Genomic DNA, 26,860 nt, shown 5'->3' on the forward strand with positions numbered 1-26,860 from the left:
TAGATATTTTACAGTTTTTATCTATCCGACGATTTATTATTATATTACATTGTTAGTTAGCCACATTTTTCAATTTTATCTACTATATAAAGTGTTATATTAAGTACTATATCAAATGTAATGATGATCGTAAATAATATTTTCATGGTTAGTTTTCCTTTTTAACTTGTAAAGCGCATTAGATCATATATCTAATGGATTTTGCGCTCTGAAAATAATAAAATTATTATTACTATTATTATTATTACTTTGCGTTCGAGTCGCTGTCAAGTGATGGTTGAAGTCTTTTAACCCAGTGATCTTGAATGGAATCATAGCCAGCTTTCAGTTCATTTTTTAGCTCTTGGAGATCGTTTTCTCATTTCTTAATCTTGGCAACTTTTCTGTACATTTGAGACATATATATAAAGTAGAATTCAAATAGATGTCGAAAGCTTCCAAGTCTATACCCAGTGCTAAACTTATGACGCTCGCTACATCAGCCGATCTTCCGAAGATTCTAACTCTTTCTTTACTCGAAACTGTTGACGTACTTAGGAAACATCCAGACAAATTACTGCAAGTTACTTTCTTCGGGGTATCACCCATAAAAATTAAAAAAAAAATGACATATTTAGCTCTACAAACCTGAAATTTGGCGAAGTTTTGAGAGATGTTCCCCGGTAAACTCGCGTGCAACTTTTCGCCTCCTGATGGGCCGGTCCCGAACAACCTGCTCAACGCTCATTGGTTGAAGGAAACAAAGGGAATGGAATGTTTGGTCAACACGAGCAGCCTTTTGTGGGGAGGGAGACACAGGGCCGATCCCGAGACAAAAAACGGCTGCGAGAGGAGACTATTTATAGCCCTGTATAGCTCTGTATAGCCCTGCATAGCTGCGTGTAGCTGTGTATAACTCTGTATAGCTCGGTATAGCTGTGTATAGCCCTTACAGCTGTGTACCATGTACAGCTGTGTATAGCTGTGTATAGCCCTCTATAGCTGTATATAGCTGTGTATAGCCCTGTATAGCCGTGTATAGCGTTGTATAGCTGTGTATAGCCGTTTGTAGCTGTATATACCCCCGTATGTTGCATGTAGTGCTAGGACATCATATATATGTAAAGTATAGGTCATAATATTTGTTGAGACACAATAATTTCCTATACATGACCTACCTACTGGCTTACAAGGTGACCGCTGAGTCTGCTGCTCGATTCGATTCAGTGAACTTTCTACTTCCGGTTTCTACTTTCAAGATGGCAAATTCCCTTGTAGGAAGACATCAAATCCCCGTTCCTCTCAAGTGAGTCGAAGATAACATTATGAAAATCAACCTACTATACGATAATTGCCGTAAAACATGGCCCAAAGCCGTGTGCGCGTTTGCAAACGTTTGCGGCGACATCAGCTGCGCAATCTGGTTCGTAGTTTTAGTGCCACAAATATGGAAGAATTGTAAGCGTCGATCTGTCGATGGACTTAGCATTCTTTGGGCCACTGCGAACTTCACAGCCTCGCTGGTAAACTGTTTCTTCGCTTTTTCTTTTCCGCTGCCTGTGTATATCAGAGTGTCAGCGGCATATATGCCCTTTTTAGAGTTTGCCATATTATTACAGTTTTGGTTCTATTCCAAGCACGCTATGAGAATGAAACTAACCTACGGCGCTGGCTGTTTTCTAATCTGGATCGCAGTGATCAGTTTAGAACTCTCTGTTGCCGATGCCGAGGAAAATATGCAGTGGTTGGCAATCGTTCTGTGGTCTATTGAGTCATTTCCGCAGGTAGGCAGCTCAATATAAATTATAGTTAATAGATTTAAAGCTAAGACAACACTGATTTGAAATAACCCACACGCGAACAAATTCGAACTTGTTATGAAGCGTACTCTTCGTCCATAATTTAGGTTTAATTTCCCAAACTCGTCGAAACCAGATTACCCTTCCCTCTTTCTTTGGTACACACTCCGAATCTGAAATAACATGTAAGGCAAGTCTGTGTAATTTAACTCTTCAGTAGGTTCTTATGTCTACGTAGCAGTCCCTCTAGTAAGAAAAATAGAAATATCCCTATTCCAAATTGACCTTTTAAGTCCTTCACTCAGAGATTTGATCTTTCCAAAACAAGGACAAGGTTCGTTGCATAAATCATAACCACAGTCATCCTCTCTGGAGGATTTAGAGCTGGCCTCGGATGGCATGTTACTGACTTGTGGTGCACTTAACAGTCTATTGCAGACTAAACTTTTTTATTTGACTTTGTGTATTACTAACCTATTAACTATGTGTTTTGATTTTCTGTAGTGGAGTATGATCAGATTGTGTGCAGGCCTCTCAGGGCTTAATGTTTCATATTTGCGATTATTCATCTAACCAGCCATGTTTAATTTGGAGTTAGATTGGATGGTGGGGGAAGGGGCATGGGAAAGGCAAGAACATGCATTACCCCTCCTCTGCCCCTCTCGTCCATTTTTATCATCACTCACCCCCTCTTGGCACAAACTTCTCTTTCTCCCCAGCCTTCAACTGCTGCTAACATCAAACATAGTTGCTATGATGTTCACAAAGAAAACCAATGCATTACACTCCTTTCCAAATAAGATTAGGAAACGAAAACTATCGAAAAGAGTTTGTCTGATTGGGGTTAACTTGTGAGTAATTTAACCCAGCCTGTAATTCTCAGAAGTGATTAACATGTAACCTCTCCCCTTAATATCCATCATTTATCCTGCAAAAAGGTAATAGAATACTCAAACTTAAATAGGTATTTTACTAAGCCATCTATTACGATTCATGTACATCGGGTAACTCTGCACTCTAGCACTTGGCAGAAATTCTATTGGCGGTAAAAGTCCTCAGGAAAATTCTCAAAACCTTTTATATGCCACTGCATGCAAAATCTGTCACTTCTTGTCAGTCTACTGACATGGCAGTGTCTGCAAATTTCCCCACCCCCCTCCCCTTTAGGGGTGCTGCCAATCATTTTTTAGCTCACCATATGCCAGCAAAAATCATTTTCTCCATAATTTATCCATCTAAAGGCATAGGGTGACTTTGTAGGCAAAAGTGAATTAATTACTATTTTCAACAACTTACATGATTATTGAGATACAATGAAATATATGAAGTTCATATATTTTGATCTGCGGTATTAGATATGTATGATGCACGATCCTCGCAGTAGATAGCGTTACATGATTATTCCAGCTGAGCTTGTTGTCAGAGCAATCATATAGAAATTAAACCGGCAGATAAAAATGTTAAATTCAAAGTGAATGCCTCAACTAATGCAATCAAAATCAAAACCTATTAGCCCTTAAACTTCCAAAAGTGATTAATTTGTAACTTCTCCCTATAATATCCATACATTGTCTAGCAAACAGGTAATGAGAATACTCAAACTTCTCAGAGGTAGAAGTAGATACCTTGATACAACACAAAATTCTTGTAAGTAATTTACAAGAAAATGTGTAGCAGATAGGGGGGAGAAGTAACAACTAGACTTTAAGAGTTGAGGTGTTGAGTTACAGGCTATTGTACCATGATAGGTAATGGTGATGTAAGATATTCATTTTCACATTAAATTTGTTGACCTTTTAGAGAAAACTCAGTTAGGTAACTGAAGATTCTGGAGCTCAGCACTTAAAACCATAGAAATAGAAATAGCAGTTGTCCATCCAAGACAAAAAGTTGATTACCTGTGGCACCCAGGGCCATCTGTAGCTTAGCTGTACTGTGGGTGGATTTGAACATTGGCAATCGGCTTCATTACACTTTATCTTGTGCTCACTTCTCCCTTTTTATTTTATTCCACCCCAAATCAGAGCCATAAATTTATTGTATTCGCATCTTAGGTTCTTCCTTGTGAGGCTGCCTTGGCATGCTGAAACTTGTAAAAAAATTCAAACCATTCCTGTCAAACCAAGGCACTGGGACAAATTGCACATGAAGTGTTTCTCTCTAAAAATGGTTGTTACTTGATGGTGGTCTAGTAAGCAGTAAATGTTATCTAATCTGTTGCAGCAATCAAAGCTCAACTTTTATTGCTCTGAAAATTAGTCTTAATTACCAGCAGCTGCTAAGGAAATCCTAGGGAGGATTGAAGAGGATAGGCAAGAAATAGCAGAAATCAACCGTGAAAAGCAGGGAATACACACATTGTTTTTTCATGCATTTTCACTCTCATTTACATGATACACCTCCCATTGCAGATCAGTGGTGGATCCAGACCTTCAGCTAAGGAGGGTGGGGGTGATTTTGTATGCATGTGTTCACCTGCCCGCTTTTCTTCCCCCTATGTTTATTATTTTTTTTTTACCTAAAATAAGGTTGGGGGGGGGGGAGGGCTAGGCCTCCCATGTCCCTTCCCTAGATCCATCATTGCAGATGCCTTGGGCATGTCGTTCAAACTTAGGAGTGAAGAGGGGTTAAGGAGGGGAGTGTGTAGGAGGGGGGGTGAGGTGAGACAGAGGTTAAGGGGGAAGGGCCATACATACATGGCAATCTAGACCCTCAGCAAATAGGGGGGGGCAGCAATTTGGTTTGTGTTTGTTCACCTGCCTGCTTTTCTTCCCCCTATGGTTAATTTTTTTACCCAAAATAAGGGAGGGCTTAGGCCCCTTATGTCCCTCCCCTAGATCCATCAGTGTGGATGTCTTGTGCATGTCATTCAAACCAAGGAGTAGAGGGGGTTAAGGAGAGAGGTGTGTAGGAGGGGGTTGGGGTGAGTCAGGTTAAGGGGCCATACATACATGACAATCCAGACCTTCAGCAAAGGGGGCAATTTTGTTTGTGTGTGTTCACCTGCCCGCTTTTCTTCCCTCTACATTTATTTTTTATCCAAAATAAGGGGGGCCCAGGCCCCTCATGTCCCTCCCCTAGATCCATCAGTACAGATGTCTTGTGCATGTCATTCAAACTTAGGAGTGGAGGGGGGTGGGGTGAGATGGAGATTCAGGGGTCATACATACATGACAGTTTCACAATGTTTAAAATGAGATTTATCGTTTAATTCCAGGTTATTTTGAATATGCGCCTTCGTTCAACAGATGGTCAGTCCACATACTCAGTTGTACTTACACTTGTTGGTAAAACCACTGATTTCTTTGCAACTTATCTTCTGCTTTTACCACCACAATATGTTGTCATGACCTATTTTTCAAGTACCATGGCTTTCATCAATGGAATACAGGTAATTATGTAGAATGAAAATGCATATATTACTGAGGAAAAGAATTAAACCCAGGTGAATCAATATAGAGAAAAAGAACATTTAATAAACAAAGAAATGGGTACAAGCCTTAAATAAACAAAAAGAAAAAGAAACAACAAAACAAAGCAAAAGTAGCGAATACGAAAACTAAAAATTTTTTTAACACAAAGCTTATTCTGATTTTCCGTTTTCTTTGGAACTTTACCATAAAATTTCTACGCTTTCAAAACACCGTGACTTACTGGCTTGAGTAGTTGTTGGTAATTCGTGTGAAATAACTTGTTTTTGGAAGCACACCACCTAATCATTTCAACGAGTGCACATGAGCAGACATTTGACCGGTGTGTTCATCACGAGACACTCTCCTGTTGAGCTAAAAGTAGAAATGACGTAAATCTTTGTTTCGTAAAATAGGTTATCTGGTACCCTAAGCTTCAACCGAAAAAGAGTGCTGTCATGCGCACAACATACGGCAGCGACAGGAGTCCGGACGAGGATGCGCTAGAAGCGAATAGCTGCGAACAAGTTCCTCTGATGGCTGACGAGCAAAGCTCAGTGGAAGAAGTCGACCGAGGATCAGTGGAAGAAATGGCCTCCGTTTGCACATTTGTCAGACCGAATTTCGCATTTCGTGCTAGATTGCGCGATATTCCGTCTTCTCGGCAGGTTATCGTAGTTTTTCTTATGCTGGTTCTGGTGGTTTTCAGCGTGTGCATTTGTGTGAACACGAAGGGTGCGCTGGGAATTTTCGCGCCAGTTTCGGTTGCGGTCGTTCTTTTTGGCGCGTTTTTGTATAGGAATTACCGCGAGGGCCGGTTGCAGTTTGCCGACTCTGCATTGGCGTGGCTGGATAGCTGCTGCGCTGATCAACCCGTGCAGTCCACGTGGCTGACTCGTGATACACTTGCTGAATGAAGAGCTCTCTATTTAATGTCCATTTAAGAAGGGCAGTCGTCTTTGCTGATAGGAATCGTTGAAGGGAAAAATTCTGAACTGAGCCTTCTTTATTTGCCTTGATCTAAAATGAGCATGATGGTTTGTTAAGAGACAGTAGTAACGGGAAAATGAGCCATGAAACTCGAAATGTGACAGGCTTCTATGCAGTTTTGAATGAGTCTTTGCTGATAGGAATCGTGGCAGGCAGGGATTGCTGATAGGAATCCGCGTTGAAGGGAAAATTCTAAACCGAACCTTTATTTGTCTTGATCGAAAATGAGCGTTATTGTTTGATAAGAGACAATAGTAACTGGAAAATGAGCTGTAAAACTCGAAATGTGACAGGCTTTTATCCAGTTTTAAAAGACGTGTAAGCTAGAAAGTGTGTACAGCTCCTAGTTTCATGCAAAATTAAACCCTCCTGTCAATACTATTTTGTGACATAAACGGCGATACCTTTTTCACCATTTTCGATACATTAAATTCAATTGAAAGTTTTTTTACAATTTCTATAAGAAAATCCTCTAAATTTCAAAACACGGGTTTAAGACGTGTGAGGTACGATAGTGAAATTAATCTGATGGCCAGTTTTCGAGGATGGACATTTTAGAGGCATTTGAATCCATCTGAATGTCCTCAGTCTTTTGTTTTTCACTGCTCATTTCTCGCACACCCTACAGGTTCTCTTGAATCGTTTGCACCTGCGCAGTAAGCTTTTCAAGGGCGTCTTGAATCTCTGCAAGTTCCTTATTGATGAGTGGTGAACCATTGGTTTTGTTGCCACCTGATAGATTAGAAAAGATGGACGTTTATTGATCTTCATGATATAACTGAAATGAAATCATTGTGGTTAAAACAGGTCTGAAACAATATATATTAGTTGGGTGTTACTACCAGCTGCGCTACGAAGAGTTCATGCTGGAGCGAGTTCATTTGATAAAAGTTATAGTAATAACAATAATAATACTTATGATGCACGATCCTCGCAGTAGATAGCGCTATTTGAGCAAAAGCGAGAATCAGACCTGAAAAAAATCAGGCCTGTACGGGATTCGAACCACTGACCTCTGCGATACTAGTGCAGCGCTCTACCAATTGAGCTAACATGCCAACTGGGAGCAGGCGGTTAAGTTGATTCGTAATAAACCCGTGAAAGTGATAAATGAGATACAATGAAATATATGAAGTTCATATATTTTGTACTGCGGTATTAGATACATATGATGCACGATCCTCGCAGTAGAGAGCGCTATTTGAGCAATAGCGAAAATCAGACCTGAAAAAAAAAAAAAAAAAAAAAAAAAGGGCTGATTTTTTTCAGGTCTGATTTTCGCTATTGCTCAAATAGCGCTATCTACTGCGAGGATCGTGCATCATATGTATCTAATACCGCAGTACAAAATATATGAACTTCATATATTTCATTGTATCTCAATAATAATACTGATAAGTAATAGAAACAGGGCGGAGCGGAGTCCAGTTCGGTCTATAATCGTTCGACCGATAAGCGGGAGTTCGTTTGTTTATTACGAGTACGATTACAAACCGAATTGGAGGAAACAAATTCTTATTACCAATTAATCATAAAATTTAAAATTCCCGAGAAAAGAAGAATAGCCAAGTTAAGAAAGGGAAAATGTTAATTTTGATTTTAAAAAATGTTATTGGTTGAGTTAAACTTTAACTTTGAATGTCGAATTGAACTGTCCGATAACAAACTGCTCGATCACAACTTGGCAAGGGAAAAAGTGGAACAATTGAACAGAAGGTTTTAAAGCCATTACAATCAAGAAAAATGTATTTTTTATGATTATAATTATAATAGTTGTGACAGATCCTATTTATTAATTAACAGTTAATTTGAAACGGCTGGGAAAGATGATAAAAAAGATCTTGTGAAAAAAGGGTGTGTTCTATGGTCATGAACTTGCGCTAGCGTACTAGTGATACTCACTCGAAGAAGACTTGAAAAGACTGAAGTGATTTCTTCGGTACAGAAATTCCCACAAAAGACCAAAGATCAGGAATAAAATAAAAACACACACAGAGGTGATCAACAGCTGCTGATTGGCTCTAGAATGGATCGAAAGGACTCCAACTGTTTCCGTGGGGGGACCTAAGGGCTGAAAGGGTTCAGAACGTTTGTTAATCTAGTGACAGATACCTTAAAAAGACTAGATAAAACGGCGAACAATGGACATCTTATTACGACTTACCTTCACCGGCATTATGTAGTGTTTCATTGTTCTATCCAAGCGATGACGCGAAGAGACAAAGTATTCTGCCAGGCATCCATTCTTTCCTGTGAGCTCAGGGAAACCTCTATCTACGAGCGAGACGCCGTATGGCAGTGAAATGTCGATAAGCAAGGCAACTCTGAGATCGTCATTTTTCAGTTGATCGAGATAAAAGTAAGCTTTGAATCTGTCTAACATGACACCGTCAACATCACCTGCTGTTAACACATTGAACATCTTCACTTCTGTTTCAAAGGCTGGGAAAGGCAATATAGAAAATGAATAATGGACCAGTCATTATTTATAACCTGGAAGGGTTAAAACTAACTATTGTGTTATACAAAGAGAGTACATTTCATTTAGCGCATTAAGGTCTCTTGTTCGTACATGCGAAGCAACTTGGTTTAAGGTTTTAAAAATTATTTCATTTCGCGGCTTATTTTAGAATAAATATTAGGTATTTCTTTAATTCGGGGTCCTGAAGGAGGAAGCAAACAACTGACAAGCCCAGGCAGGTCATCGGTGCTTCTCCCACACTACTCTCAGTCTGAGTAAGATTCTAAGCCATAACAAGACTGTAAACTAACGCAAGAAAACGCTTTCCTAGAATCAAAATTTATTGTCATTAAACCAGCTTTGTCTCTGATGTTTGGTGACAATGAGAATACATTTTCGCATGATTTATCGTTTTGGCAAACATGTCCAGTACACAGAAATAGATACCGATGGAAAATTATGGCGTGTTTTTCCGATAGAATGGGAAAAATTCTACTCTTACTTGTAACGTTAGCTCCTCGATGTCTCGCCTCCCTTTCCGCATCCGATCCATTTAACGCTGCGAGCTACGAAGGGAAAGAAAAATATACAATTGCCTTTCGTGAACACCAAATGGCATTAATTTGACAGCCAATCTAAGATGGATACCATCTTATCTCCAAACATAAAATTCTCAACTCTGTTTTTAAAGTTAAACAGAGAAAAAAACTGACAGCCAAAGGACTTGTGCAATTTGGTTACCCTATTCCCCTCCCAACCCTCCCCCCACCCCGCAGTTCTGTCGGTGCCCCTTACCACTCCAGAAGAAAAAACACTTTTAAGAAGAAACACGATTTCTGCTGACTGAAATCGGCCACCCTAAAAGTGCGACTGCTGAAGTTGTTGCCGTTGATCTGGAAAGCGGCGCGGGATATAACCGACCAATCACAAGGGATCATGAGCTGTTGTTTTCCCTCCAATCACTACGTGTACGTGGTAAAGAAAACAGCAGCTGAAAACTACCGACTGACCGACCGACCGGTCTTGAGAAGCAAAAGCCAGAAAAAATTACTCACGCGTTTTCCTTGAGTACTCTTACAGCCTGAGTCAACAGACGAAACAGTGATGGCGCTGGTGATAGCAGCAGTGAAAATGGAAATAAGACAGACGCCGGTTAAAATCCAAACAACGGAGAAAATTCGACCGTACATGGTCCGAGGAACTTTGTCACCGTACCTGAAACAATACGATCAAAGTTGGTCTACAGGTACGAAAACCATGTAATTTGGTCTTTCAAAAGTTCCATTAATTTTGGGGAAAGCTATAAGCCAATTTATTACACGACTCGGGAAGTCAGAGGGTCAATAACTAAAATCAACCTATCAAAATGCTCTATTGCCGGTCAATATTCTCTCAGTATTGGACTGGGCACTGTCCCGAATGGTCCCGAATGATACCGCACATGTGTCCCTTTGAACTTCAGTCGTGTAATAAATCTCTTATTAACCAAGCTTGCTCGGGACCGTACTGGAAGAATATCGGCCCTCGGTCTTTTTTCTACGGACCTCGCTGCGCTCGGTCCCTACTGTCAAGACCTCGGGCCGATATTCTTCCAATACGGCCCTCGCGCTTGGTTAATAAGATATATGTATTGTAGGGCGGATAAAAAATCCCAACAGAGAACAATATTGAAGCGAAAGGGAATATAGATAAGAGAGGTCGAAGGAGGTAAACTAGATTACAATTAACCACCTTAAAAATGTAGGAAACATCGGATAAAGGGAACATGGATAAGAGAGGAAGAAGGATGCAAACTAGACTACAATTAACCACCTTAAAAATGTAGGAAACATCGGATAAAGGGAACATGGATAAGAGAGGAAGAAGGATGCAAACTAGACTACAATTAACCACCTTAAAAATGTAGGAAACATCGGATAAAGGGAACATGGATAAGAGAGGAAGAAGGATGCAAACTAGACTACAATTAACCACCTTAAAAATGTAGGAAACATCGGATAAAGGGAACATGGATAAGAGAGGAAGAAGGATGCAAACTAGACTACAATTAACCACCTTAAAAAATGTAGGAAAATCGTTCAAGCTACATATTCATTGTCACTGTTTGTGTCGAATTGTAATAGAGCAACAAAGCAATTTTGTACTCCCAACGATCATCTAGGTTCAAGGTCCTTAGGCGCCTCTCTCGGACAAAAAAAACCGTATAATTATGGTTTTATCACCTGAGTTGCTAATGAAAATTGGCCACCGGAGAGTTTGAAACCTAACCATATTTGAATCCGCCAGGAGCGAGAAGAGTATTATAGAAGCCTAGGGTTTAAAAGATAAGCAGAAGGAAACCTTTAATTAACTTTAAAGGAAGAGCTTTAAAGGAAGAGCTTAGAAATAGTAGGGCAATATTTGAGAAAAGAGAGCTAGCTCGTCTACGATCTTGCCGAAAAGAACTCTGAACAAAAGCAATCTTACCCAACAGTTGTCATGGTTACAAGAGCCCACCAGAATCCTTCTGTTGATCCACGCCCAAAGGAAGATGGGAAGTGATGATGATTTGAGCTAGTTTCCTACCCAGGAAAAGTATCATTAGTATTTAAAGAGATGGATATCACAACTTCACGCATAGAAAATTATTCTTTTATCATTTTTCTCAAAAATGAAAGCCTGCAGGTTTTCTGCTAGAATGACATACAGCTATTTCAAGTGGGTGTTAATGAAGTGTGACAGCGGTATAGAGTTCGCGACAAGACATTATTTGTTGACGGGGCTGGGGGGGTTAAAGAATTTTGCTTGTGTCACAATAAAAGTTACCTGATCTCCCCTTAGGGCTCCAGAACATTCTAATGATCCCCCTTCAATGGCAGCCAATTGGCAGTCAATTTTCCATATTCCCTCCTTTAAACTTTGTAGGTGGCAACGGATTCCCCCCCCCCCCCCCTCCCATCCCTTAAAAAAAAACCCTCACTAAGCGATAAATAAAGACGGGTCGCTCACCAATGCCCATATAGAGATCCCTGAAATACCAGCTAGGAGTAAAATCACAGCGCAGACAGGCCAAGCAGACAGGATTGTGTACGTGATAATCTCCTCCATCCTCGTCTTACAGGCATTGTAATCAATAACTAACGCAAGGCCAGGCGATTTTACGATAGCAACAAGCGTGACGCGCCAGTCTCGTGACTTCGATAATTCTCCGGTTAGCGACGAAAACAACGAAGGTGTTATCGGAATTGCGATGTCAGTTTTTTCCTCCAATGTGAGGGAGCTCAATGTTTCCTCAGAGAAAACCTCCTTCCAGTGTATCATCTTCATATTGCAGGTGTAGCGGCGAAAACAGCGACTTAATCCCGCTTGCACAAAATCACTGATCAGGCCATGCCATTTTGTGGTATTAGCTTTAACGTATGGTGGGTTGTGAAGGAATGCTACGGTGAAATTTGCGCTTGAAATAGGGCAACTTCCAATGGCCCTTGATTTTGACGCGAAAACCTCTGCATTATAGATAAAGAGAGAGATTAGGCACAATTTTGATGCTTTAAATGACGTCTGCCCTAAAGCCATGGTATACCTGTATCAGGTGGCTGAGTCACACAAATTTATTTTCAGTAAGATTGTCACGCACTTAGAAATAGAGAGGAACCCCGCCTTACGACCACCTCATTAATACGACCACCTTGTTGTTACGACCGCTATTTTTTGGCCCGGCAAAATGTCCATACATTTCCTATAAAAACACCCCGTTAATGCGACCAACGATCACTTTTTTAATTCCTAACGTGCATATTTCTTTGTTTTTAACCTTCTTGATGTGACTACAATACAGAAGAAAATCCAAGGGAGGGGAGCTGCATGATTCTACTCATCCCACCCCGGTCCGTGTAAGAGTGCCTAAATGAGTAAAGCGGTATGATTCCGTGTTTTCTACACGAAGCATGACTGGAAATAAAATTAAAGATGGCCGCCGGTGATCAACGGTGAAATGTAATGTAATGACTAATAACGTTAACCACTCTTTTCCTCACTCAGATTAAAGAGTAAAGGAGATTTTAAGATGTCAATGAAGGTTTATTGTGCCTTAGTTACAGCACAGCTTGGATTTGGGGCGTATGGCGTTATCGTGACAAAGTTCGCTAAGGAAACTAAGGCCAACCCTTTGGTGTTCTGCCTGTTTCGCGATGCTGGAGCTTTTCCAGTCATGGTGTGCGCTGCTTTTCTCGTTGAAGGAAAATTGAGCATACCCTCTCTCAGGTTAGAAACATTACTTTATCACTGTTAATCCAGCAGTAAATATTCTAAATTATATCTCCATCAACATGAGACGAAGCCCATCAGTTGCTCAAAATTATTTCAATGATTGTAAGATTATAATGAAAATTTAGCAGAATATTATGCTTACAATCAACAAAAATAAAATTGCTGAAGTTATGAGCCATTTTTTATGGCTTTTCTAGAAAAAAAAAGAAAAAAAGAGGGCAAGATTTCCATGTAACCTCATACATTAATTATGCATAAAGTGTTGCAAAAAAACCTTTATATTTAGTCTTTATGGAATGGAATGCATAATTTAGGTAGGGGGTTAAATGGAAATCTTTCCAAGAAAAGAATTAGAATAATCCTGTCAATCTTCGGTCATTTATGGGTGTAAAGGGTTAAAGCTGTTCCAGCCCCCTCTAAGAGGAAACAATTGTTCCAATTTTCTTAATTTCCTTTACTTTGTAGAAGCATACCTTTGCTGATGGTTCTTGGCTTCACAGGACCATTTGTCCCTCAGCTTCTTTTCCTTCTTGGTGTTTACTTAACATCAGCTAACATGGCTGCCATGTTTCAGCCAGCAGTGCCTGTCTGGAGTGCTTTCCTGGCAATAATGACTGGAGTGGAGCCACCTCCAAAGCTAACAACAAGCTATGGTCGGGCTAAAATTTTAGGAATTTTATTAGCAGTTTGTGGCGCTATGACAATGACGCTTGGAAAACTACAAAGTACTTCCAGTGAAAAATCCTGGCTATTACAAGATTCTTCTGTTGGGACTCAATTTCTTGGTTGCATTTGTCTCTTTGTAAAAACCTCCAGCACAGCCTTGTATTACATTATTCAGAAGAAGTATATATTTAATCAATCCTTCTCAACTTGGAAGGAACAACCCTTGGCTGTAACAGCATGGAGTTACTTTTTTGCAACAGTTTATCTAGCATTTGCTTCATTAATTTATTCAAATCAGCCTGAAAAGTTCACAAGTTTTACAAAGGAAACATTCTATTGCTTACTGTATGCAATTGTGGTCTCCTCAACAATGTGTTATTTGCTGCTTTCGTGGTGTAACATGCAGGCACCATCCACCCTTGTCACCTGCTCCTGGCCACTTCAATCATTATTTTGTGCGCTTTTGTCCACTGTATGTTTAGGACAAACACTGCAGCTGCTGGAGTGTGCAGGTGGAGGGTTGATTATCAGTGGACTGGCTGCAGTTTTGTGGTCAACTTATCGAGAGAGTGAAGAATTACATTTGTATTTGAAAAGTGAGAAGTCACTCTGTTAAGGGAAGTGAAACTATAGGTAACCCAAGCCACCTAAGTGTGCCTTTGTAAATATGCATTGATGTTGTGCAATGACCCAAATACAAGGATTTGTTGGGGAATAAATGGTTGTGCTCTCTACCTGAAAGATCTCGACTAAAAGGATTGTGTAGAGGACAAAGCTGATGAACTAAAACCATGCTAAACAGCTCTACGCCAGCCCAAGAAACTCAAGCAATGCAAAGGAACAACCTTATATTTCAGCCTTTGTGCAATGCCAACATGATTGCATATCTACTGAGGCTTCTATTGCGAGTTTGAGCTACCTGGGATAAGACTTCCTTTTCAAATGATGTAATGAAAAACAGGCAAGAACCATCAGTGAAACCTTTCACTCCCAGGAATAAACAAAAAGAAATTTCTCCTTACAATATTTAACAACTATTCACCGAAGTGGAGGTGGTTAGTGGTGGATATTTTACCGAGCCGCGAAGCGGCAAGGTAAATATCCACCTCTAACCACGGACACTGAGGTGAATAGTTGTTTTAGTTTATACTAAAACAGTGAGATAATATACTGCTTTGTCGTTAATTTGAGCAATTTCTTTGCTTGTCACAGATGCAAACCGGGACGCCATTTTTCCCGAGTTCCTCAGAGGTAAATAGCAAAGGATAAAAAAAATTATTCGGAGTTTGACTAGCCAATCAGAGTGCGCCTTCAACGCTATCCACTGTTTTAGTATATACTAATAACCCTTAACCCCCCAACATCAGCATGTATATTCTCAATACTTTTTTCTATTTATTTCCTACAGTGCTGATAAGGAGAATTTTGAACAATCAAGAGTTTTTGTAGTTACTGGTCATTTCCTTTATTCTCCTGACTTTAATGTGTGATTCAGGGGGTGATACTGTAAGGAGAAATTAGAAGAGGTCAGAGGGTTAAAAGATATTCAAAAATAGGGATAGTGTTTGATTTGACACCAAATTCTCCAAACCAAAATTATAAACAATATAGAACAGTGCAGACAATTGATGTTTTGATCTTGGGATTGAAAGTGTTAATGCAATCGAATTGTTCACATAATGTAACTTGACCTCTTAATTTCCTCCTTGATATGCAAATCTCAAAATTGACTGTAGTCATTGAAACTTACATGTATGTAAACTGTCTCAAAACTGTAAAAAGTACTATTTATACTTGCATGTTACTTATGAATTAAGGTGCTCTGCATAGCCAAGATATATGATATCCCTCTTGATGATTGTAAAACAAACTGTTATATGTGCATTGAATAAAAAACTGTGGCAGAATTGAATAATTACCATAGTTTCTCGTTTATAAGGCGCATGGTTTTTTTCAAGAAGATTTTGTCTTTGGAGTGCGTCTTATGGCCAAGTATTTTTGCGCAACTTAATCTTAAGATCACAATTTTTGCAGAACTTACAGTTAAAAAGACAAGAAAAGGGCACTAATTGTTGGTAATCAAGTTTTTAATGTGTTGCACTAAACCCTCTAACCCTTACGAGTGACTAGCATCTAATTACAAAATTACTTCTGAATCACTTATTTAGGTCACAAAAATAAAGCAATTGGTCACCAACTAAAGAAGCTTATGATTGTTAAAGGGGAACTGAACCCTAAAATTGATATAGTGTTTGCATTCATTTCTAGTTAGCTTTAGAGGAGTGAGATAAAGTGTCGATATTCATTTTCGTTCATTTCTTGTTTTTTTTACCAGAAAATTTGATTTGAAGTTGCCTTTTTCCCGCTTTTGGGGCTGTAAGACTGTCGGCTCAAAATAGGTCAGCAGCGGTCGTTTATGATGTCTGTGGTGGGGAACCAACTCAAGAAAAACAACTGTTACCATTTCATTTTCATAGTTAATCCCCATTACTGGTCACGCAACTTTGATAACTCCACAACCAAACCAAATTTCTGTAGGAAGAGTATGGGTTTATTATCTTTCTTCCCCACCAGTGACGTAAGAGCGAGCTAAAATGACCGGTGATATTGCTTTTCTGAGCCGCCGTACTACGAGGCCAAAATACCACTTTAAACTATTTTTCCGAGACGAAGTTGGGCCCAAAGACTGAAAAAACCCTTGAACATTGCTATTTGAACTATAAGATGCAATTTAAAAATGGTTCATTTTTAGGGTTCAGTTTCCCTTTAAACAAATTCTCATCAGCACCTTAGGAAATGTGGGAAAGAATAGTATTGAGAATATGCATACTGCTGTTAGGGTATGAAAGGGTTACATGGCATTGGGAAATAATTTTACCTTTTTTCATTTGTATTGTCAGGACTACTTATGATGTACTTGTACTCTTGTTATCCATAAACATGAGTAATGGCAATTACACATAATACAGGGATTGAATTGAAACAAAATAGTGAGCAGACAACAAACAAAACCTGTCACAATACAAAGTTTAAAACAATTATACAAGAAATCCTTTGAATGAAGTTTGTTTCACCCTTAAAATGCATTGTTACCTAAAACAAACAAAATGTTCTTATTGGTTGTTTCCCCCTGTGTTGTGTTCCTTCTCTGAATTTGACACTTGAAGTTTTAAATGAATCCCAAAGATCAGACAATATCACACCAATCTCCAACAAAAAGGCAAGAAAGTCAAAACTAAGCAAAAATCATGATTTTACATCAAAACCATGTCTTTCAAGCTGTTTATGCTACCTAAAAAACCCTAAGTTACTGACCTGGATCTGATTTCTCCTCAGTATAATTCTGCTGAGTCCTTCATTAAGATCCTGAAAACCAAGGAAATGATTGCCAACTCACAAAGCTTTGATTGTTAAACGAATTCTCCTAATCTTTAGCAAAGGAAATGTGAGGAGAAGAGTAAGGAGAATATGGACTCTGATGTTAGGGTGTAAAGGGTTAATAGACTGTACTTAAAGGTTACTACATTTATCATCTTACTAAATAAAAACTATAAGCACACCATTTCCTCCCTACTGTCATCTTCAACGAGCTCAGTTTCATCATAGGGTTTGTGCTTTACAGTGCTGTTTACTTGATCTATGTTGAAAGAGACACAGTCACAGTGTTTTTCTTCATTTGGAAGTTCTTTCACGAAGTTCTTTCGCCAACACGAACTTACTGCTTTTCGTACGGCAGTACTTAGCCTCATTCTGACTCTGATGTCGGAGTCTTCATCGCACATCACCTTTGAAATTGCAAGGCCATGGGAGTTCTCGCTTGTTTGAGGGACTTCTGGTGTAGTGATGTACATAATTAACAGTCTATTCTTTTTTTTGTTGAGAGCATTTGAACCACATAAGAACCACTGATTTCAATAGCGATATTCCCAGTAGTACAAGACTTGTTTGACGAAGTAAATTCGATCAATTGAATGTTAAATATTTAATTTGACTCTGTTTACATTTGATACTTGATGAGAACACTGCAATAAGGAGGTTAACACACCATTCTATCTTGTAGACCTTCAGTAACTGGTCGGTTGCACTACATTATTTTTGGTCAGCGGTATGATGATGCATCCCCATTCAAGGTTAGCTTTCAAATAAAGTCACTTTTGCTTAGAAAGTGAAGATGTCAGCGAAATGCGTGGTCATTGGCGGTTCTTTCTGCTTTATCGTATTCATTTTTGGCCTATATTTTGTGACTGTGTCAATTTATCTCGACCGTCAATATTCACATAGCGAAACAACTTTGTCGTTCTCAAGTGTCCCGGAAGTGGTTTGCCGTTTCTTTGAAGAAGATGCAAATGAAGATGACCATCCCCCTTCGCTGCAATCGTTTCTGCAAGCATCGTCAACTAACGAGGACCAAGATCTTCGTTTAAGTGGCCTAGCAGTGCTTTCCAAACTGGCCAATGCCTGCCAACCTCTAGTTGATGTAAACAAGGCGAAAATGCAAATCAACAAAATCGCTCTCGTCAGTGTTGAGAACATGACGGTATGTTCAGGGAGAAATCTCGTACTTAATGCACAGAACGCAGGGTATTCTGTGGTGATATATTTTCCGAAGGACAATTATGGATTACTTGGAAATGTAACAAAACCAGAGACTCAAGAGGAGATATTGATTCCCTTTAGATCTGTTAGGTGGTGTGACAATAACACCAATTCACAAAAACCTTCTACTACTAACTGTGCAGATGATATCCTTGAGAAAGTAGACAAAACAAGTGTGAATATAGTAATAACAGTAGAAGAAGAGTCTGAAAACCTCAAGCACATGGCAAATTACCTAAGGAGACTTTATTATTGGTTTCTTTTGGGTCCAGTTATCACACTCGAATGGCTCAGACGGAAGAAGAAATTCTGTTGCGTGACTGGCATATCACAACAAGTCGTTGAGGAGTCCACAGTTGGCAACGCGGAAACTGAGGAGAGTCGGGAACAGAACATACACGACATCACTGGTGAAGGAAATGAAGATGAATCACAACCTTTGATCATTATAATGGACACTAACGCTGCTTCGACAAGAAATGACAACGTTGGTAGATGTAGAATTGTAGTTTCCATGACGAGGATATTTGGAAAAGGTATTCGCTACCTCACTGTTTGTCTTGGTTATGTGATTCTCGCTCTGGCAGCGCTCCCTGTAGGTCTTTCGAGTGGGGGATGGTCTTTTTTTCGATTTGATGAGCAAGAAAGAGTTTGGCAAGATAATTTTTGGGATGATTTTCTACCCTATAACGGCACCAGACTAAATTTGTTATTCCATTCGCCACAACAGATTTCACTCGCTCTCGCGGTATGGTGGCCAGTTTTTGAAATCTATTGTTTTTTTATGTACAGTAAGCTTGTCTGTAAAAGTACTTGGACCGTTTCGACAAACTTCACAAAGCTGATTCGAAGTGATTGGTTTTCATCCAACATATACTTGCTCGTTTTGTGCTTCGTTGTACCGTACTGTTCTCTCGGCCAAATTCAAATTGCTGACCTTTCTGATAGATTTTCCTATTTTACAGTGTACAATTTCATGTGCACAGTTTGCAATTTTCTTTTTATTATTATCCTCAACAAGCACCAAGTTGTCACAAGGTATGTGTTCTACATTAGTGTATGTATGATCTGTGCTTATGTTGAAAGTAACATAGTGGCAGTGTTTTATTTCATTCTCAATTCTCAAGGCGCCCTTAACAACTTAAAACTCACTGCTCTTCGCACTGTAGCACTTGGCCTTACTTTGAGTCTGAGTTTCAGTTCTTCCATGCACATTATCCGCAAACTTATGAAGCCACAGGAGTCTGTGTTTGAGGGACTGTCAGAGAAGTGAGTCATGACCATTTCGGGTAAATTGCATTTCTGGCCATGTTTCTTCGATATCAGTTTTTACACAATCTACGTGACATATTAAAGTGAGCTGAAAAAAAACTTTCATAATGAGTTAAATCCAATTCGATTTTCTTTAAAATAGAAGTTTACCGAGTTTTAGGGCGGTGTTATGCCTCGTTTCTACAGATCCTGTTGAAATTACTATTTAAAAAAAGTAGCAAATCTACCGAAGCAAAACAGGAAAACATCAACTACAGCATCAAAAACTTTTAAGTCTTCAGCACAAACTTTCAAACAACTGTTCTGAAAATGAAAACTGGAATGGATTACGGGTGGCCCAGGTTCGACCTGATCTTCATTTGGTTTGGAGCCTTGTTCTTACCAAAAATAAAATAGTTTGACTCGAGTTAGCCGGATCACCGAGTCAACTCCGAGTCGATCCGAGTCAAATCCGAGTCCGAGTCAAGTGACCTAGTCAGTGGTTTTTTTAAATGGTACAAAAACGTCGCTTTTCGACTCTGCCATTTAGATTTGAACAGTTTGAATAATAATTTTATCGATATATAATTATCGATATATAATCGGCGATTCCATCATACTTCACGCATGCATTACAACAACTCTCGATGCGACGCAAATAGTTAAAAGCATGAATTTTGTGTATTTTACCTGTTGATCGTCAGATCGACCACATATTCAGGGAGCTGTAAAGAGTAAAAAAAAAAAAATAGTGAGCTTAACTTCGCTGGAGGAAAGCTCCATCAGAACAGGGCTAAGAAATAAACAACAGACTCTAACCTCGAGGTTGACCTTTTCGTCGCTCTTCTTTTCGTCATTTTTGCTAGTCAGATCGACCACATATTCGGGAAGCTGTTGAGTGGAAAGTAAAAAACTTATTGACATAACTTCGTTGAAGAAAAGCTCCTAAGAGGGCTAAGAAATAAAGTACTGAACTGTGAAAATGATAATTGAGAAAATTAGACATTTCAGTATAATTAACTTACCTCAACTAGGTTTTCCTAGAAAATGTAGTTTATAAGACAGGTTGCAATGTGACAGAACTATTCTATGTAACAGCACATATATTTCTCATATGTTAGCTTTGGATGTTAAATCTTAATAATTTTACCAAAGCATCTCAATGTATATTTTAATGATTAACACCTTATATTGATTATATCACAACATGGAAAACTAATTAGTCCTAACAGGGTGTTATAAGTTTTCCTTTTTTACTGCATGTATGTTCAAATTTTGTGTGCATGTTCTTTTCTATTCTAGCAATACTTACCAACCAACCAAATAATTGGTGTAGATAAATTTGGTAGAATATACATAGGATTTGTAAACTTAGTAAAAAATGGTAGCAATGTTTAGATTCTTCATCATTTTGTTGACTGACTGTGGAAATGAAAAATCTGAAAATTACACTTTTATGAAGTTCTTCAGGATCGTTTCCTAGTGCCACAAGACCAAAGGCAGTTATGACAGAAATATTCTATATCATAACCAATGTTTTTCTTAGTTTGGATTTAAATTGTCAGCTTTTGACTGTCAATTGTTAGCTTTTGACTGTTATAGCTTTTGATTCTGGCTAGCCAGAGTCAACACTGGTTTCAGGGACTTCCTGTAGTACGATGTAAATAAATACATCAGAAGCTACCTTAATAAATATCATATTTGCCTGTAAATAGGATTTTTAGGCCCTTCCCCCTATTGTGTTATTTTTGAATAGTTGAGCAGTCCCTTATGATTGCGTGACAGCATAATGGAGATAAATTAAATAAGCCCCTTCATGATCAGCGGCATTACAAAAATTGGGACAGTTAGTGCATTTGCGCCATTCATCCATTGTCTCACCAGGTGAAAGGGTAAAATGAATGTTGTGGCCTCGACCCTTCTAGGTACAAGGGCCATAGTGTCAGGATAGGTGCTGCTTTTTTTACTGCTGATGCAGGTACATGTATGTCAGATGCTCAGATAAGAGCCTTTGAATAATGGAAGTCTAATGTATTTCTCAAATACATCTGAAATGCTTTCCTTATCGTGATAGTTATTTTCAGCCAGGTTTAAGGTACTAACTCAGTGTTGATGAGCTGCCTTGTAAGGGTGGCAGTCTCCTTTTTCATATAAATTTCCTTTTTTTTTATTTCAGTTGAGTAGGTTTAAAGTAGCGTCCAGCGGGGGAGTTTGCTGCCGTACAAGTATTAACTCAGAGATGAGCTGACTTGCAAGGGCAGCAGTTCCTGGCAGCTCTGAGTTAGTTGATGACAATGACCATGATAAAAATTACGAAATCAATGCGTTTTAAAGAAAACTTTGTTAGTTTTGTTGTTCAATGTGGTTTAAATAATAAAAATTTTCTTTGTTAGGGGCTGACTTTTCTTTTCTATAATTTAAGATAGTTGTTCTTATCTAGGGCAGCATCCAGTGGGGCAGTTTACTGCTGTACAAGTATTAACTCAGAGTTGATGAGCAGACTTTCAAGGAAAGTACTTCTCAGCAGCTCTAAGTTATTTGTAAGAATAAATTTGTCAGGGACTGACTTGCAAGGGCAGCAGTCTCGCGTTTTAAACCTGTGGTTATTTATATTTTGGAAGATCTTTACAGTGGGCTGGCTTGCAAGGGAAGCAGTCTACTCTCTGCTTACACAGTGTTTTTATAATGCTTCATTAAGAAGACTACTGTTATAATCCTATTTGCTAAAATTTTTTACAGGGCTGTATGACTTGCAGGGCACCAGCCTTCCCCTAGTTTGGCCCATAGTGTTAATATTGTATAGAAGATTACAGTTTTGACTGGGCTGACTTGCAAGGGAAGCAGCCCTCATTTTGAAACATGGTGTTATGATTTAAATGTTCTTTTATGATTTTAGAGTCAGTTAAGCTTTCTCTTTGGATCATTTAGAAATTTGGGTGTTTTTGTTCATTGGTTATTATAATTAGTCAGGCATGCTAGTTGGGGGTTAACTTCAAGTTTTTGCAAGAGCTACAGTTCTCCTTCTTTATCCTGTCAGTTCTGGTGCTGCATTTCCTTTGGGTGGAGTGAGCATCATCATTCAGATGAATTCTGATGATTTTGGTAGTTTTTGAGTGCCGGTCCTCATCTTTTTACTGGGCTAAGAAAATGTTGTACCTTTTGTCAATTAAGATTAGAAGACAGTTATGGTATTAATTAAAGCAGCTATGGCCCTTTGTTCCTAGCCATTCACATCTAGCTTTGTGTTTTATCGATTTTAATTCCTGACACATCTCAGTAAACGAGCTTCAGTAGATGTGGTGCACTGGCCAACACTCAGTTCATTCCACATGGGGGGAAGGCGTAAATGAAATATTTGCCTACAAATAAGATTTTTATGCCCCTTCTACTATTGTGTTATTTTTAAATAGTTGAGTGGTCCCTTATTTAATGTATTACACTGAACCCCTTATCCCCAGAGAGTGACCAGCATCTAATTTCTCCTTACAATGTGACCCCTGAATTACACATTTAGGTCACAAGAATAAAGCAATTGGTTACCAACTAAAAGAAGCTTTTGAATGTTAAACAAATTCTCCTTGTCAGCACCATAAGAAATGTAGAAAGAATAGTATGGAGAATATGCATACTGATGTTAGGTTATAAAGGGTTAAGTAGCTTTGAGAACTTTTCATTTGTATTGTTGTCAGGACTACTTATGATGCACTTGTTCATCCTTAAACATGAGTATTGGCATTTACACATAATACATTAGAATAAAACAAAATAGTGAGCAGACAACAGACTAAACCTGTGTCAATACAAAGTTAACAATTATACAAGAGATCCTAGCCTTTGACTGAAGTTTGTCTCACCCTTAAATTCCATTTTTACCCAAAACAAGCAAAAAACACTTTATTGGTTGTTTCCTTTCCCATTACTATGTCCCTGCTTTTGGCACTTGAAGCTTTGGATGAATCCCACAGTTCAGACAACATCACACCAAACTCTGATTAAAAAGCATTAGGAAATCAAAACTACACAAAAAAATTACAAATGGTTTTAAATGAAAACCATGTTTCTCAGCCGGTTTACAATTGCTTTTAAAAACCCAAAGAGTGGCTTGCATCTTATTTCTCCTTACATTGGTACTGCTTTAAATCAAGATCCTGAGAACGAAGGAAATGATTGCCAACTTACAAAGCTTTGATTGTTAAACGAATTCTCCTTATCGTGAGCGAAGGAAATGTAAAAAGAAGAGTATGGAGAATATGGACACTGATGTTAGGGTGTAAAGGGTTAAATAGTCACTCTACTTAATGGTTGCTAATTTATCATCTTACTAAATAATAATTATAAGCACGCCATTTCTCGCGTACTATTATCCTCAACAAGCACAGTATTTATCACAGGGTTTGTACTTTACATTACTTTTCACTTGATCTGTGCAAATATATGTTGAAAGTGACACAGTCGTAGTGTTTTACTTCATTTGGAAGTTCTCTAACCAGCATGAACTTACTACTTTTCGTACGGCAGTACTTAGCTTCATTCTGACTCTGAATCGCACATCACCTTTAAACTTGCAAGGCCACGGGAGTCCCCGCTCGTTTGAGGGACTTTCGGTGTAGTGATGCACGTATTACAGCCAGTTTTCTTCGTTTTTGAGGGCATTTGCATCACTGATTTCATTAGCGATATTATTAGTAGTACAAGACTTTTTTGACAAAGCAAACTCGATAAATCGAATGTTCAATATTTAATTTGACTCTGTTCACATTTGATAATTGATGAGGGGGACATTGGGGTTTGCGGTATTGCGGGCCATTTTTCGTGCGGTATTTCGGGAATTTTAATCTCGAATTGCGGTATTGCGGTATTTTCTGGAGCTGCGGGATGCGGTTTTTAAGCATTTTGGGCGGTATCAAAAATTATCGTTTAAGTCCTGCAACGTTTCCGAGCTCTTTTTATCCTCTGCGATTGTTTCGGAAACATGCTAAAACAGAATGTCAGACATCTTCCGTCACGCGAGTTATTATCTGAAACGTGATCGTAAGTGATTATGAACAGTACTAATCGATCAACAATTTTAGACATTTTAACGTTTCATCAGCCAATTACAATACGCAGTCGCGCGGTCTTCTACTGACGTAACATTTAATACCATTTAATATTTAACATTAAGTCTTGACACGGGGTCAAAGAGCGTTTCTATAAACCCGCGCGCTTCGGCTATGGCAGTGGCTGATCCTCCTGAACTCGTTGTAATCGATTGTGTTGCATTATTTTACGAAGAGGGGAAAGGCGGAGAAAACTTTCGGAAGAAAAACAAATTCAGATGTCGGATAGACAAGGAAGAAAAAAGACTCGTGAAGTTCAGGGAGAGTATTTGGTAAGTTGTAACCTTAATATTAAAACCTAACCGACCCTGGAAGTACAGCAATTCTAAGATGCCATGGAAGGATCGATAAAGGCAAGAAGAACAGATTTTCTATTTTATGGTGTTACAATATGCTTGTGTTAGTAAATTATTTTAGTCTCTTACTTCTAAGGCCATGTGAACGCACATTTCTTCGGTACTTATTTTCATCCTATTCGTGAATTATTACCTCTTAACGTGTTACATATTAAGTAAGTTATTAATATTACCACTCGGGTTTCCGAAATAGACAATTAGGCCTCTGCCAGGCGATCAGAAGCTAGAGAGGTCGCTAGAGGCACGTGCTCACGTAATTGAATGACACAAACTGTGGGTTTAAAGATTTAAAAGCGTTTGTCCTTATATTAGTCATGACTATTTATGTATTTTACTTTCAGTGAATTTGCTGGCATTAAAAGCACCGCAAAGACTTTAGGTCTCGGTGATAATCTCCGTGTGGAGCTTAATAGGTAGGCGAACGTAATTCCTCAAATATGCTCCCCTTCTTTTTGCTGCAAAGTCCTCAAAATATTGTTTGCCCTCTTCTTACAGCACCGCTTCTTAATCAATATGTATAATTTACAAACTCTTACCGATCAAAGCTTTTGCAGAAGTTAAATACAGTGTCTGTTTTTCACAAGGGAAACAAAGAAAGATGGTAGAACAGAGAGAATATCAATAGAGACAGACCAGCAACTGGAACTTGAGTTACCTCCAATTTTAACCCGCTGCGACAAACTACAACGTAAGTATATGGTTTGCTAATTATGCCTTATGGCAAATCACCCATGAGTTTATGTCATGTGAATGCCAACGATAGGGTCGAGATGGCCTTATAACAAGTCGTATACTATCTTCATTGTTTTCAGAACTCAGTATTGCTTTCTCTTTTATTCCAGTTATCATTTACCCGATAAGGACAGTGTTCTCCAGTAAGTGCCCTAAAATTGTGATAAAGGACACAAACTCAAGTCACAATCCGCCTGCGCCTTCATCGAGGTCTTGCGATTTGCTCGATCAGGAAAAGGCAAGACTAAATGAAGGTAAATTGTTAAAAATATGTTCGAGGCTGTATTTCAATCAGATAAGGCCGTGGCATCAGACGAGGCATCAGACGAGCCCGTAACTTTAACCACCTTTGCTTCAGAACAAGCTGAAGGTCCTGAAGAAAACATCACGCTCCTTTTGAACGAAAAAGAGAATGACGACGAAGTGGCCGGTGAGTTCGACTCCAGCAGCGATGAAGAGATTGAAGCGGAAGATGCTGAGGGAGGAAATTCACTCCTTCAAGGAGAAATTGGAAGTTCTGCAATCTTTCTCCTTGGTGCCCGATCTCGATTTGGCAGAGTTGTTCGCTTCAACAATCGTTTCATGTCGTGATCAAGGGAAGAAATAACGCAATTATCGCCAGTCTACGTTCGAGCCCATTAGTCAACAGACCAACGGTTATCTTGGTTTCCGTAGCAAGATTAGAATAGGCTAGTCCCAAGACTTCCTCCAGAAATGAAGACATCATTGATCACCGTAGTTATACATACAACTAAGTGGCTATTCAGTTAAATGCTGTGAAACTGAGATTCACGCTTTAACGGGATTCGAAACCATGACCTCTGCGATACAGGTGCAGTGCAAAAACCAGAACGACACCTGGACAAGGACAACAGAATTGAAGTTGCGCGGTTACGGCCACCAATAGAGAAAGCATAATACCAATGTAAGACTGTTTACATATTTACAGTATACTAAACCCGACGTGAAGACTGTAACCTGCAAAAATAGCTACCAGAATGCATAAACGTAATTGAAGAACCAGGACTCTCGGTTTTCTAGAATGGTGGATATTCTTTCCAATGAAATTGAGCTCTCACTGCAATTCCTTGTGTCACAATCGGCAAAGGGTAGGTTACTTTTTGTTAATTATTAACCAACACGTCAATGGATGTTACACGTTTTGTTTATTTTGTGTAAATGACCTAAATCAAAAACTACCTGGCTTAACGTTCATTAACAAACTCTTAATTGTTATTTCTATGTTATTTGCACTTAACGTGACGTACAGAGT

General features: G+C 38.9%; 6 protein-coding genes across 9 annotated transcripts; 4 read left to right on the forward strand and 2 right to left on the reverse strand.

Moving 5' to 3' along the window:
* Window positions 1–1,203: 1,203 nt before the first annotated feature.
* Window positions 1,204–6,559, forward strand: LOC111342781 (uncharacterized). Its single transcript, XM_088743505.1, has 3 exons — window positions 1,204–1,763; window positions 4,996–5,169; window positions 5,605–6,559. The coding sequence occupies exons 1-3, from the start codon at window positions 1,305–1,307 to the stop codon at window positions 6,103–6,105; spliced, it is 1,134 nt and encodes a 377-aa protein (XP_088599631.1). The 5' UTR covers window positions 1,204–1,304; the 3' UTR covers window positions 6,106–6,559.
* On the reverse strand, window positions 5,235–13,496 carry LOC148718151 (uncharacterized). Of its 2 annotated transcripts, XM_088743504.1 has the most exons (8): window positions 13,361–13,496; window positions 11,628–12,124; window positions 11,106–11,200; window positions 9,695–9,854; window positions 9,142–9,205; window positions 8,343–8,620; window positions 8,081–8,249; window positions 5,853–6,910 (listed from the first exon to the last, which is right to left on the reverse strand). In XM_088743504.1, the coding sequence occupies exons 2-8, from the start codon at window positions 11,943–11,945 to the stop codon at window positions 6,801–6,803; spliced, it is 1,194 nt and encodes a 397-aa protein (XP_088599630.1). In that variant the 5' UTR covers window positions 11,946–12,124; window positions 13,361–13,496; the 3' UTR covers window positions 5,853–6,800. The 2 variants fall into 2 exon arrangements, with proteins under 2 accessions (XP_088599629.1, XP_088599630.1); XM_088743503.1 differs by lacking the exon at window positions 13,361–13,496 and having other exon boundaries at window positions 5,235–6,910; window positions 11,628–12,209.
* Window positions 12,554–15,468, forward strand: LOC111327717 (uncharacterized). Of its 2 annotated transcripts, XM_088743507.1 has the most exons (3): window positions 12,595–12,614; window positions 12,713–12,881; window positions 13,353–15,468. In XM_088743507.1, the coding sequence occupies exons 2-3, from the start codon at window positions 12,829–12,831 to the stop codon at window positions 14,167–14,169; spliced, it is 870 nt and encodes a 289-aa protein (XP_088599633.1). In that variant the 5' UTR covers window positions 12,595–12,614; window positions 12,713–12,828; the 3' UTR covers window positions 14,170–15,468. The 2 variants fall into 2 exon arrangements, with proteins under 2 accessions (XP_088599632.1, XP_088599633.1); XM_088743506.1 differs by having other exon boundaries at window positions 12,554–12,881.
* Window positions 15,469–15,622: 154 nt separating this feature from the next.
* On the reverse strand, window positions 15,623–17,446 carry LOC148718152 (uncharacterized). Its single transcript, XM_088743519.1, has 2 exons — window positions 17,114–17,446; window positions 15,623–16,919 (listed from the first exon to the last, which is right to left on the reverse strand). The coding sequence occupies exons 1-2, from the start codon at window positions 17,402–17,404 to the stop codon at window positions 16,842–16,844; spliced, it is 369 nt and encodes a 122-aa protein (XP_088599645.1). The 5' UTR covers window positions 17,405–17,446; the 3' UTR covers window positions 15,623–16,841.
* A 278-nt stretch (window positions 17,447–17,724) lies between these two features.
* On the forward strand, window positions 17,725–21,792 carry LOC111319861 (uncharacterized). Of its 2 annotated transcripts, none has more exons than XM_088743502.1 (2): window positions 17,725–18,685; window positions 21,577–21,792. In XM_088743502.1, the coding sequence occupies exons 1-2, from the start codon at window positions 17,725–17,727 to the stop codon at window positions 21,582–21,584; spliced, it is 969 nt and encodes a 322-aa protein (XP_088599628.1). In that variant the 3' UTR covers window positions 21,585–21,792. The 2 variants fall into 2 exon arrangements, with proteins under 2 accessions (XP_088599628.1, XP_022778325.2); XM_022922590.2 differs by having other exon boundaries at window positions 17,953–18,090; window positions 18,422–21,792.
* Window positions 21,793–24,020: 2,228 nt separating this feature from the next.
* Window positions 24,021–26,802, forward strand: LOC148718153 (uncharacterized). Its single transcript, XM_088743515.1, has 5 exons — window positions 24,021–24,771; window positions 25,197–25,268; window positions 25,440–25,543; window positions 25,698–25,841; window positions 25,946–26,802. Exons 1-5 carry the CDS (start codon window positions 24,614–24,616, stop codon window positions 26,176–26,178), a joined length of 711 nt encoding a protein of 236 aa, XP_088599641.1. The 5' UTR covers window positions 24,021–24,613; the 3' UTR covers window positions 26,179–26,802.
* Window positions 26,803–26,860: the final 58 nt, after the last annotated feature.

Source organism: Stylophora pistillata, chromosome 13 (genome assembly GCF_964205215.1).
Source record: "Stylophora pistillata chromosome 13, jaStyPist1.2, whole genome shotgun sequence".
Classification (NCBI taxonomy): domain Eukaryota; kingdom Metazoa; phylum Cnidaria; class Anthozoa; order Scleractinia; family Pocilloporidae; genus Stylophora; species Stylophora pistillata.